This window comes from Condylura cristata, unplaced genomic scaffold, assembly GCF_000260355.1.
Source record: "Condylura cristata isolate star-nosed mole 26May11 unplaced genomic scaffold, ConCri1.0 scaffold00025, whole genome shotgun sequence".
NCBI classification, from domain to species: Eukaryota; Metazoa; Chordata; class Mammalia; order Eulipotyphla; family Talpidae; genus Condylura; species Condylura cristata.
In genome coordinates, this window is record NW_004567126.1 from 888,172 (window position 1) to 901,357 (window position 13,186).

Here is a 13,186-nt window from a genome sequence, read left to right on the forward strand (position 1 = left end):
ATCGTGGGCTCCCTCTTTCATTCCTGTAATGTCTTCTCGAAAGAATAACGTCAGTTCATGCCCTGTCTGCATGTAGCTAATGCTCCAACGTCCTTCACCTGCCCGTTGGATTTTAGCACATCTATCTTTTGGAGAGTCCGGCAGATCTCTCCCCAAGAAAATTCACATTATTCTGCAGACAGCTGTGCGGGATTCTGGGAACTGGGACGCGACCTCTTGAAAAAGAGACCAGGGATAGGAGGAAGCCTATTTAGAAGGGTGTTGATTCATCTGGGACAGAAAGAAGCAGTCCATCTTCCTGCTCCATGACCCAAAACCTTGACTTTGGAGATGAGCAAGAAGATGATGGATAAGTTTTGGCACCCCAGTCCTGACCAAAATTGCACATGAAAACATTCTAACTGCCATCTTTGCAGTAGGTTGAAGAAATACTAGGCAGCAGCTGTAGAAAGCATGTACTGAAATATAAACAAATTTTTTTAAATAAGGTAAATTGCATGGAAAGGCATTCAATGCGTAGGCATTCATGAAAAAAAAATATGTACACGTGTAAATTTCTGGAAGCATACACAAACTAGTAAAAGCAACTGCACTTTTATGCTATTTGAATTGTGGGTCCTACACATATATTACTTTCATTAAGAAATCTCATCTCCTCAAGCCTCCCTGGTGATACAGGGGTTAAAATCCTAGGCTATCAAGCTATCACCAGCCACTGCAACATGAGTTCCATCCCTGACCAGGGAGCTAACCCACATGGTGGCAGCAGACCTCTCCTGTCTTGTCCACTGCTCCTCTCAGTATAGTTCAGTAGATCCACCTGTTCTGGTCCCCACTGTCTCTTGGTGAATTGTGGCTAACTCTGCTGGATCTCAAGTGCACCTGTCCCCCCTGGCTAATGTTGTGCATGGGTGAGCAAACTCCCCAACAAACAAGCCAGCAGAGCACAGTGCACTCCTTTTGCAAATAGCTGCAGCCCACTACTTTGTTTCAAGTAGAAGCTACAAGAAGCCCCAGGCAGGGTACAAACATGCACCTCACCCTTTGCATCAGGGCACATTTCCTGTTTTTCCCTGCATGTACACACCCTATATATACACATGGGCGGTCCTAATAAAGAGACTTCGGACTTCAGACCCCAGGGTCCTACTTCAGTTTCTCCTGTCTCTGAGTGCGTCTCTGAGTGAACATACCGGTCAGGGCACCCCTCGGTGGGTTTGCAACAGTGAATCCTCTCACCCTGGGTTTGCAACAGTGAATCCTCTCACCCTTACACCTCTGGCCTGTACCCCATTTTCTGTATGCATAAATAAAAATAAATCTTTAAAAGAAAAAAATAATCTCATCTCCTTAGATCACCAGCTCTGTAAATGACCATACATGGGTTAGATCCTAGGCTTATTTGTTTGCTGAGTGATAATGACCAAGTGACTTCATTCCTCCACTCATTTCGGGTCTGTAAAATGGGAAACATAGTTATACATAGATCATAAAGTTGCAACTATTAACTACACATGATGACTAGGGCGCAGTGTAAACATTACCTAGCCAACACCTATTGTGATCATCACTTAAATGACAGCAAGATTAAATGACATGTCTAAAGAGTCACAGCTAAGAGCATGAGCTCTGGAGCCAGGCTGCTACTACCTAAGTGATATCCTTGGGCAAGATATATCCTTCTTCAGACCTGTTTTCCCACCTATAGAAGGAGGACAAATGTGACCATCCCCAGGAGGATAGTCAGGAAAGAGAATGCAGTTTCCACTCAGGGCACTTCTTTTTTTAAAGAAAAGATTTATTTATTTAGACATAAAAAACGGGTGTACAGGCCAGAGATGCAAGGAGTTAAGAGGACTCAACAGAGTCAGAGCAGGGAGCAGAACAGGCAGAGCTACTGAAATACACTGCTGAGGGGAGAAGTAGGTAGGTCAGGAGAGGTCTGCTGTGCCATGTGGGTCAGCAACCTGGCCAGGGATTGAATTTGTGCTCCAGTGGCTACAGATAGCTTCACTGTGCTGTGCTTTCACCCTTGGCACCACCCGGGAGGCCCCTGAGGAAACTACATTCTAGACTATGCCAGTTGGTTTCCTGATACCAGCTGTTGTTGTTGTTACTCATTAACTGATACTAATAATATTGGGAGGGAGAGAACATTGGCCATAGTGACTCTCAGACTTAGAAGAGGACCAAGAAAGGAAACTTCCCCAAGAAGGCACAGGCTCTCTTAGGTTAGAATACAAAAGAACAAACCCTTCAATATGTTCTATTCTCCTTCCCTGCCCCTGCACCCCACCCTACCCCATGCCAGCTCAGCCCAGTGTGATTCCCACAGAAGCCAGAGCATCAGTGGCCCAGGTGGGACAGAGGGTGGGGTCCCCATACATGGTGCCCATGAAGTCCCGCACAAAGTCAGGAAAACGCTTTTCCATGATGCTGGCACGCACAGCGCTCATCAGCTGCAGCTGTGGACAGAGGGACAGTTGTCAGTGTCAGCCAGTTGGCCAGGAAGATCACCCCACATCACCCCCCACTGCCCACCTGGCCACAGACCCACCTGGTAGGCGATGTTATGGACCGTGAGGTGGTGTAAGGCGGCTGTGTTGTCACTGTGGAGCAGTGTGTGCAGGAAGGCCCGACTGTGCCTGTGAGCAAGAGGTGGGGCTCAGCAGGGCAGTGGCCTGCTGCCCTCCACAGGCTACTCCAGTCCCCAGATCCCCCTCATTTCCCTACTTCTGGCAGGTGGGACAGGTACATTCAGGGTCTATGGGGCGGAAGTCCTTTTCATACTGCTTCTTCTTCAGCTGCAGGTTCCCAGTCGGCACTAGTGCAGAACCAAAGCGCTGAGGGAGAAGGAGAAGGTGGTTTGACCAGGCATCTACCTGCTCTGGCCCCACCCCCACCCGCCTGCCCCTTGCCCAAGCCTCACCGCTGTCCGGGTGGGGAAGACACAGTCGAACATGTCACATCCAAGAGCCACGCAGACCACCAGATCAGTGGCATAGCTGGGATTGCGGCCATGGGTGGGGAGGGGAGTTTAGCAGAGAATATCAAGCCCTGATCACACACCTAGGCCTCCCCCCACCCTTACTCTCTCAGGGAAAATAAGTCACATTTCCTCAGAACTGCTCCCAAGGGAGACCATGCCTCCTCCCACACCCATCAGGAAACAATATCCAAGGTGTAACTGTTCCCTCTCCACATACCCAACCCCCATCAGGTATCGGGGCTTATCCTTAGGCAGCTTTGAGGTACTCAGCGCCACCATCCTCCAGAACTGGCTCTTACTCTCGCCCCCGCTCAGGCCCCCAATGGCGAAGCCAGGCACGTCCCTCTTGGTCATCTCTGGGGGATACAGGTAGAGGGCAAGGTGAGGGGCCACCAGGCAAAAGGAAATGTGTCTCCTTCTTTGCACCTATAGGCGGAGCCTACCCAGACCTCCCCCTTCCCCGAGTGTCTCAGGAAGAGACTGAGTGCAAGTGTGTGTATCTGTATATATAAGTAGGGCTGCCTGGGGGAGCTGTTGGTGATCTCAGCAACCATTCATTGAGTGCCCAATGCATCTGAGAACCTCAGTCCACAGGACAAGCCCATGGCCATACTCCCTTAACTGAAGTCTAAGGTAGAACCACATATGTTTTAGAATTCAGAATGTTCCAGGTTTTAGAACAGGAACACCACAGATTCTAAGTTATAGCCTGTCATCAACCACTGTGAGCTTCTGATTCAGAATGTAGAAGACTCATAGCAATCAGAATAAATACCACACAGATGTTGGTCTTGCATTGCAAAAACCCAAGTGTTTGGATTTGAGAAGTGGGCAATCAGACTCCAGAAGTGCAAAGAGGCTGCATCTCTACACAGTGGTTGAGGCCTACAAAGCCTAACCCATTGTTCTGTATATGCCAGAGGCTGGATTTGAACCCAAGTCTGGCTTCAAAGCCCAGGCTTATCTCTAGCTCCAGCTGCCCCGTTCAACCCGAGAGAGGATAGAGTATCAACAAAGCAAGAGGGGCCTGGGGTCTATTCTGAAGCAGAAGTGAAGATCGGAATCAACTGCGGTTGGCTGGTAAATGCAATGTCTCTGGCCTCCCTTGGCCTTTGGATCCCAGGCAGGCAGGGGGAGAACCTGAGGGGTTCACATGCAGGTGAGCCCAAAGATCCAACAGAAGTGCCAGTGGGGCAATGCCTGTCATTGTTCAGCAGGTGGTATTTTTTTAAACATTTAAAAATTTTTATTTATTTATGCATTCAGAACTAGAATACAGGCCAGAGGTGTGGGAGGTGAGAGGATTCACCAGAGACAGCGTGGGGAGCAGAACAGGCAGATCCATTGAACTACACTGCTGAGGGGAGCAGGGGTGAGACAGGAGAGGTCTGCCACACCGCGTGGGTCAGCTCCCTGGCTGGGAGTGGAACTCATGCTGCAGTGGCTGGCAACAGCTAGAGAGCACTGAAAAGTTAACCCCTGCACCACAGCGGAGGCCCTCAACAGGTGATATTTTTTTATTTAACATAAAAGAACAGAAAATATCAGAAAGTATCTCATGTAGAAGAGGTTTCTAAAAGCCTAAGCTTTCATACATGTCCACACCAACTGAGCTGTGACATGGAATAAATCTCTTGAGTGGCAGACTCTGTTAAAAATATTTACCAGGGCCCTCCCTGGTGGCACTGCAGGTTAAAGCACTGCACTAAGAAGTTTAAGCCACTTCCGCATGAGTTCGATTCCTGCCTGCCCGGAGGTGACCACATGGTGCTGCAGACCTCTCCTGACCCGCCCGCTGCTCCCCTCAGCAGTGTATTTCATTGATCTGCCTGTTCTGCTCCCCACTCTGTCTCTCATAAAAATCCTCTCACCCTCTGCATCTCTGGCCTGTACCCCAGCTCTGTATGAATAAATAAATAAATCTTTAAAAAAAAAAATATTTACCAGACCAGAAATGGAGGGAGAAGGGCCATGTGAGGACAAAGAGAAATTACTTTAATCAGGAGAAGGTACATAATAGCACACATGACATAAGAATTAGGGGGGCATTTCCACATATATTCCTACCTTCAACTCTATGACATTGGGAGTACATTCCCATTTTACAGAGAAAGAAAGTTTCAGAAAGACCAAACTACTAGCCTAGGGTACACAGCACTGAGGCAGCATGTCAGAGGTTCAGCTCCAGTACCACAGTCTACAGAACCCAAAGCCCCCATCTCTGCCTCCCTTGTCTCCACAGTCATGGCAATGACCACCCTTTGTCACCCTTTGTCACTTCTAGTATATCAGTTAACTTGTAGCTTCTAGCTCAGCAATACCCAAGCTGTGTAGTATGAGGTAGGTGACTTAAAGATCTGTGCCTGCAAAAATATGTAAAAATAAACTAAAAAAAAAAAAAAGATCTGTGCCTGTTCCCCATTGGTAATCTTGGAAACCTGGCACCTACTGGGATTTCCATTATTCTCAAAACACATTCTGGGCCCTCCCTGGTGGTGCAACAGGTTAAAATACAGAAGTATGAAGCTATCACAGCCACTGCAGCACGAGTTCAATCCTTGGTCAGGGAGCTGCCCCACACGGTGCGGCAGACCTCTGCTGTCTCACCCACCGCAGTGTGTTTCAGTACATCTACCTGTTCTTCTCGCACTCTGTCTCTGGTAAATCCTCTTACCACCCCCACACCTCTGGCCTGTACCCCAGTTCTGTATGCATAAATAAATACATCTTTTTAAAAATGTTGTACTTCATTTGCTTGAGCACCATTGCTTCAGCTGTTGCACCCACCTGGAATGCCCTTTCACCCATTAACAACCACTGTGTGAGCACAGTGGTCATATTCAAGGCCCACATGGGGCTCTCAGGCTGGAACAGTCCTGGTCCTGCCAGAACATGGCTTTACCTTCAAGGCAGGTAGCCCGGAGATCTGCATCCAATCCGCCCTGGATGATGGCAAAAAGGTTCTGTTTATCTGGCCTTTGATGAGCTGCAATGCACCGGTCTAGCCATCGGATTGACCTGTAAGAGGGCCCCTGTCATGTCACATCCTAGGGGTGTGAGAGGAGTAAGGAGACAAGATGGTAGGACCAGAACCCCCCAACACAGACACGTGCATGAGCACACGTAGACACACACGTACCTGTGCATGGCCTCCTCCACTCGTGGCCCTGTTACCGTACTGCTCACCACGTCATCCAGCTGCATGATGATGTCCGACCCTGGGAGGGTGGCAGGGGCACAATCACTGGGCAAGTCCCCACCTCCTGTTGGAGATAAGCAGGAACTCCCCAGCCCACCCCACCAGGTTCTGCTGACTTTCACCTACAGCAGCCAGAAGGAGCTTTTCACAATGTACTCCTGCTCTTGCGCACCCCACATGTAAAATCCTGCCTTGGAACATAGAATAAAATACCACTTCTATGAATTCACCCTTTAAGAACAAGATGATGTATGTACAAAGTGATTTCTGGCAATGTAATGGACAATGGCAAGATGGAACCCAAAAGTCTGTTGAAAGGGGTCTAAAATAAACTACATTCCAGCCTTTACTGTAGGAAAGTACCCAAGCCCAGAAATTTCTCAAAATCAAAGGCTTTTTCTTATGCTTATGGCATATTCCTCTGGCCTCAAACCTAAGACAGTTATAAACTTTTTAAAAATCCAGTTTAATATAAAATTGCTAATTATTAATGCAATAAAAGTATATCATATCATCCAGCAATTCCACGTCTACATAGACACCCCTAAAGAATTAGAAGCAGGGTCCTGTGTAGATAATTTGTACCCATGTTTGTGGCAGCATGATTCATAATAGCCAAAAGGCAAAAGCAAGCCTAGCACCTACCAATGGGTGATGAATAAGCAAGTGTGCTCCATTGGTACTGCAAGGGAATTCTGAACCCTCCCTGGTGGCACAATGGGTAAGGATGCAGCACTGCAAGCTAACACAGATGCTTCAGTGCATGCTCAAACCCTGGCCAAGGAGGTGATCCATATGGTGCTGCAGACCTCTCTTGACATGCCCGCTGCTCCCCTCAGCAGTGTACTTCGTTGCTCTGCCTGTTCTGCTTCCCATTCTGTCTCTGGTGAATCCTCTCACCACCCCTGCACCTCTGGCTTGCACCCTAATTCTGTATACATAAATAAATAAACCTTAAAAAAAATAGGTTAAGAAAATATTAAAAAAAAAAAAAAGTGGGGGGAATTCTGACATGGATGAACCTTAGGGCATTATGCTGAATAAATTAAGCCACATACAAAAGCACAAATACTGGGGCCTCCCAGGTGGTTTAAAGCACAGCACTATGAAGCTATCCAAAGCCGCTGCAGCATGAGTTCGATCCTCACCCATGTGGCGAGGCAGACCTCTCCTGTCTCATCCACTGCACCTGTGAATGTTTCTAGTGAATCCTCTCACCCCCAACACCTCTGGCCTGCACCCTAGTTCCTATATGCATTAATAAATAAATCTTTCCTAAAAAAAAGGACAAATAACATGTGTGCTTCCACTTACATGGGGTCCATAAAATAGACATATTATAGAGAAAGAAAGTAAACTAGTGAGTACCAGGGGTGGGGGGAAGAGAGGAAATAAGTGTTTAGTAAGCACAGAATTTCAATTGGAAATATAAGATGAAAAGAGTTCCAGGAGCTTTCCTGGTGGCACAGGGGTTAAAGCACAACACTGTGAAGCTAACCGGAAGCCACTACTACATGAGTTCCATTTCCAGCCAGGGAGCTGACCCACATGGCAAGGCAGACCTCTCCCCTCACTCTCTGCTCCCTTCAGCAGTGTGTTTCGGTCAGTTTGCCTGTTCTGTTCCCCACTATCTCTGGTGAAACCTCTCACCCTCTGTACTTCTGGGCTGTACCCCAGTTCTGTATGCATACATACATACATACATACATACCTTCTCCTGCCCAAGGTAGGATGGATTACAAAAGGATACACAAGTAAGTTTTTAGGGGTGATAAAAATATTTACTCTCTTGGGTCTCCCTAGTGACACAGGGTTAAAAACACAGCACTGCCAAGCTAGTGCCAGCCAATGTGGCATCAGTTCCATACCGGGCCAGGTTGCTGAGCCACATGGCACAGCCAACCTCTCCTGTCTTGATCGCTGCTCCCCTAAGCAGCGTATTGCAGTGCATCTGCCTGATCTGCTCCCCACTGTCTCTGGTGAATCCTCTACATTTCTGGACTTCACCCCAGTTCTTATATATGCATAAATAAATCTTATATATATATGATACACTTTAAATATTTGCAGCTCACTGTTATAACTCCCCACAAAAAAGATAAAAACTTAAATGCAGGCCCTCCCTGGTGGCGCAGCGGGTTAAAGCACAGCACTGAGAATCTGAAGCCACTTCCGCATGAGTTCGATTCCCGCCTGCCGCCTGCCCCGGAGGAGACCACATGGCGAGCCAGACCTCTCCTGACCCGCCCGCTGCTCCCCTCAGCAGTGTACTTCGTAGATCTGCCTGTTCTGCTCCTCACTCTGTCTATGGTGAAGCCTCTCACCGCCCCTGAGCCTCTGGCCTGTACCCCAGTTCTGTATGAATAAATAAATAAATCTTAAAAAAAAAAAAAAACTTAAATGCAGCCCTCCCTGGTGGTGCAGCAGGTTAAAGCACGGCACTGCAAGCTAGCCACAGCCACTTCAGTGAGAGTTTGATTCCCAGCCCCAGAGGTGACCCACATGGCGAGGAAGACCTCTCCTGACCTGCCCGCTGCTCCCCTCAGCAGTGTATGTATCAATCTGCCTGTTCTGCTCCCCACTCTGTCTCTGGTGAATCCTCTCATCTCTGGTCCGTACCATAAATAAATAAATAAATCTTTAAAAAAATTGTAAATGCATCTATCCACCTGGTTAACAACTCACTAGTTCCCCTACCCCCAGGACATGGACTACAGTTTATGTTTCTTTCCAAAGATAAAATGTACAGGAGTAAAAATAAATCATACATGTGCTTTTTATTCTTCCTACAAGTATAAACATGTAATGAACGAACTATACTATTTTCCTCCTTTTATTTCTAAGGTTGCGCACTCTGTGTTGTACTGGAGTTTCCTTGGAGAGGGGAGGCTGATCCGCTTACCCAGAGCATTCTGGATCTCCACGGATTTCTCTGGGCTCAGAAGGGTCTCGTCGCCGTCATAGGGAGAGCGGAAGCGGACGCCTTCCTCTGTCACCTCGGAGAGGGACACCAGGGACACCATCTGGAAACCTCCGCTGTCCTAGGGAAAATGCCACCGCGGGGTTGTCAGGGAGTATGAGGTGGGTGTATCTCACCTCTGAGAAGCACTTTTGGATCAAGACCCCAACTTCACCTTACCGTCAGCAGGTTGTGGGGCCAATTCATGAATCCGTGGAGGCCGTGGGCTTTCTGGATCAGCTCTGGACCCTGGGTTAGAGGGTGTGCAGAAAGTATCAGGTTAGGCTTAATCACTGAACTGGGGGCTCATGTTGGGGAAAGGGCTGGCCGGCTCCGATCCACGCCCGGTCTTCTCGCCCAGCACAATGCCTGAACGACGACCCATAGCGCTCAATACGCGATGGTCGATTGAATTTTGGAGGTGTGCCTGAGTGTAGAAGATGCCCAGGCCTTCCCAAGCTCTACTGCCGCTCCCGACTGGGTAGTGGCCACCCACCGGCCTGAGACCCAGGTGGTAGGTGTTGCCCAAGCAGATGCGGCAGCCCAGCGCTTCCAACTGCTCGGCCGTGATGCCCTTCATGGTGGCCTGCGTCCCCACTGGCATGAACACTGGAGTGGCCACAGGCCCGTGGGGCAGTCGCAGCTCGCCCGCCCGGGCTCTGGAGCGGCTGCACTCAGCCACCAGCCGCATAATCCGTGGCGCGGAATCCACTGACGCCGGGCTAGCAACTGCCGCCATCTTGGCTACCGGAAACCACGTGGGCCCGGGACCACTTGGGCGGCGCCATCGGCTAACGTCACGTGAAGTGCTACCAGAGTGGAAAAGCTGGAAAGGGCGTCAGGGCACCATGGCAACGGACTCAGGCTCCTTTTATTTGCCAGGCGAGGGATTCGCTTTCTGTAATCAAAGCTGTCGTGGATTCCAATACCATTCCTGCTATTTTCTTGCTCTACGATTAATGCCTTTCTAAACCATAATTTTCTCTTCCATAAATGGAAATTGAAAGGATGAATGTATAGATCTTAACACGGTATTTGGCTGAGGTACGTGTCCCAAAAGCTTGCAGTAGGATTTATCAGGTAGTAGGTGCTCAGAAAACATTCATTTAAAATTAAACAAAACATGAGTCCTCCTAGTAGCGCAACAGATTAAAGCACAGCACTACGAAGCAATCCCAAGCCACTGCACAGCATGAGTTCGATCCTGGGCCAGGGAGGTGACACACATGGCGTGGCAGACCGCTCCTGTCCTTCCCACTGTTCCCCTCAGCGGTGTGTTTCAGCCAATATGCCTGTTCTGTTCCCCACTCGGTCCCTAGTGAATCCTCTCACCCCCCACATACACATCTCTGGCCTGTACCCCATTTCTTGTATGCATAAAAAAATCTTTAAAAATAAAATAACACACGTAAAAGAGAACAAAGGAAAGAATCCTACTTTTGCAGAGAGGCTGAAGCCCAGAACCTGTATTTAGATTCAAATGTGCCAGCTTCCATGCTGCACAGGGATGAGAGAGACTGGGTCCTGGGTTTGTTAATCACTGTGTTCTACTAATAAACCATGCATAGGTTGAATAAATCATACATAGTATATCATGCTTAGTAATTCATGATCATTATTATTAATGACAATGTAGCTGATATTTAGTCATGCCAGCAGAGGGCGCCATTGACCCAAAAAACTTCATCTAGGCATCACTACTAGCCTATCTAGTCTAATCCTAGCAAGATTTACCCACTAGCAACTTTGTGGTTCCAGTTTCTCATGATGGTAGATATTCTTCACTGAGGCCACTATGGCAAACACCCTTTTAGGACACCAACTCAGGGCTTCTGCAATTTCTGTTGTCTTTGTCTCCAGCACTGTTCCTTGCTGATTTTCCACATGACTGGCTTATGTTTTAACTTACAATTGCTACTGATTCCCCCAATCTTTTTTAAAAAAATTTTTTTATACATACAAGAACTGGGGTACAGGCAAGAGGTGCGGGAATGGGGTGAGAGGATTCACCAGAGACAGAGTGGGGAGCAGAACACGCAGATCCGAAATACACTGCTGAGGGGAGCAACTGGCAAGACAGGTGAGGTCTGCTGTGCCATGTGGGTCAGCTCCCTGGCTGGGGATCAAACTCATCCTGCGATGGCTGTGGATAGCTTCATAGTGCTGTATTTAAATGAACTCTTGTGGCACTAGAGGCCCCCGGTTACCCCAATCATAAGAACTCTCCATCCTTTCTGTTAATATCACATCACCTGTAACTGATGATTTGCAAAATCTACATTTCCAATGCCTCAGCTTTTATTCCTAGCATAGTCCTCTCTCCTATACTCCCATCTCCACCTTATAGATGCTTCCTTGCCATCCCCACTAGGAGTCTAGGTTACTCAAACTCTGCATTCCTAAGCATAGCTGCTGATTGACTCCCCAAGTTTGCCTACTACCCTATCTTCCCCTTGGAAATAATGGTTAAATCCTTCCAAGAGCTTACACCAGAAACTTCAGGCTAGTCCTTGAGCTCCCACTCACTCCCTCTATCTGACTTTACAGCAAAAAGGGCCTCCTCTTCTTTTTAATCAATCTGTATTTAACCACTTCATACCTACTTCATCTCAGCCTGGTCTGCCACCAGCATCTCTTGCATGGATACTAACAGTAGTCTCCTCGCTGGTTTCATGCCTTCTGCCCTGTACTCCATGCATTACACACCTAAAGTCACTTTAAAGAAAATATTCTCAGCACTGCACATCTCTAACTTTTTGAAGAGTCACCTTACCAAGTCAAGAAAGACCCTTTTAGGCCCCTCTGGAGGCCTAGGGATTAAGTCTCAGTGATATCACCACTATCGCCTGAGTTCAATCCCTGGCCAGGGAGCTAATCCACATGTCATAGCTGACATCTCCTGTCTTGCCTGCTGTTCCCCTTGGTAGTATATAGATCCACCTGTTCCTCTGCCTATTATGTCCCTGGTGTGAATCCTCTCATACTTTGCACCCCAGTTCTTCTACACAAAAATAAATAAAAATTAAGTGACATACCCCTTGAATTCTTAGTTCACTCAGATTTTTCTCATAACTGTTTATGCTTTTTATATATCATAAAGGTAACTAAATAGTCTCTTCTGTTTTAATATGCCCAATTACAAACACTTACTTTTAAAATTTGTTACAGGAATAATATTTCCATTCCTGAGGTAAATCATTTCATCATAGTATTTTTCAGATATTGTGACATTTTTACTGAACTTTAGTTATTACATTTAGAATTTTTGCATGTTATATAGTCTTTTCTTTGTTATTTTACTTTCTTGTACTGTCTTTGCCTGAATATGGTACTCAGATTGTGCTAATCTGATAAAGTAAATTGAAGAATGAGTGACATTGTTTCTGTTTTCCAAAAGAAATTTTGGAACATCAGAATCACCTATTTCTTGATTTTTTTTTTTTGTTACATGTGAATCCATCAGGTTTTCTTCCTTAAAGGAATTATTTTAGGGCCTTCCCTTGTGGTGCAATGTTAAAGTACATCCCTGTGAAGCTTTCTGCAACCACTGCAGCATGAGTTCTATCCCCATTCAGGGATGTGACCCACATGGTGTGGCAGACTTCTCCAGTCTCCCCATTGCTCCCCTCAGCAGTGTATTTCAGTAAATCTGCCTGTTTTTCTCCCTGCTCTGTCTCTGGTGAATTCTCTCACCCCCCACACTTATGACCTACCCCAATTCTTGTATGCATAAATATATATTTTTGAAAAACAAAGGAATTATTTTAAACCTCTAATTTTTTAAGTTTGAAGGGCTATTCAGGTTTTCTCTTTCTCAATTCAAGTCAGAAGTTTTTTTCTTTTTTTTAAAGATTTACATATGCTTACAGAACTGGGGTACAGGTCAGAGGTGTGGTGGATGAGAGGATTCACCAGAGACAGAGTGGGAAATAGAACAGGCAGACTGACTAAATACACTGCTGAGGGGAGCAGCTGGCAGTCAGGAGAGGTCTGCCATGTCAGCTCCCTAGCAGGGGTGGAACTGGTGCTGCAGTGGCTT

General features: G+C 47.1%; 1 protein-coding gene across 2 annotated transcripts; it reads right to left on the reverse strand.

Annotated features, from left to right (window-relative positions):
- Nucleotides 1-1,979: 1,979 nt before the first annotated feature.
- On the reverse strand, nucleotides 1,980-9,906 carry QTRT1 (queuine tRNA-ribosyltransferase 1). Of its 2 annotated transcripts, none has more exons than XM_004689022.2 (10): nucleotides 9,644-9,906; nucleotides 9,328-9,396; nucleotides 9,091-9,229; nucleotides 6,129-6,207; nucleotides 5,892-6,007; nucleotides 3,207-3,345; nucleotides 2,930-3,005; nucleotides 2,734-2,843; nucleotides 2,558-2,645; nucleotides 1,980-2,465 (listed from the first exon to the last, which is right to left on the reverse strand). In XM_004689022.2, the coding sequence occupies exons 1-10, from the start codon at nucleotides 9,884-9,886 to the stop codon at nucleotides 2,313-2,315; spliced, it is 1,212 nt and encodes a 403-aa protein (XP_004689079.1). In that variant the 5' UTR covers nucleotides 9,887-9,906; the 3' UTR covers nucleotides 1,980-2,312. The 2 variants fall into 2 exon arrangements, with proteins under 2 accessions (XP_004689079.1, XP_012585408.1); XM_012729954.1 differs by having other exon boundaries at nucleotides 6,129-6,252; nucleotides 9,644-9,885.
- Between the last annotated feature and the right edge of the window lie 3,280 nt (nucleotides 9,907-13,186).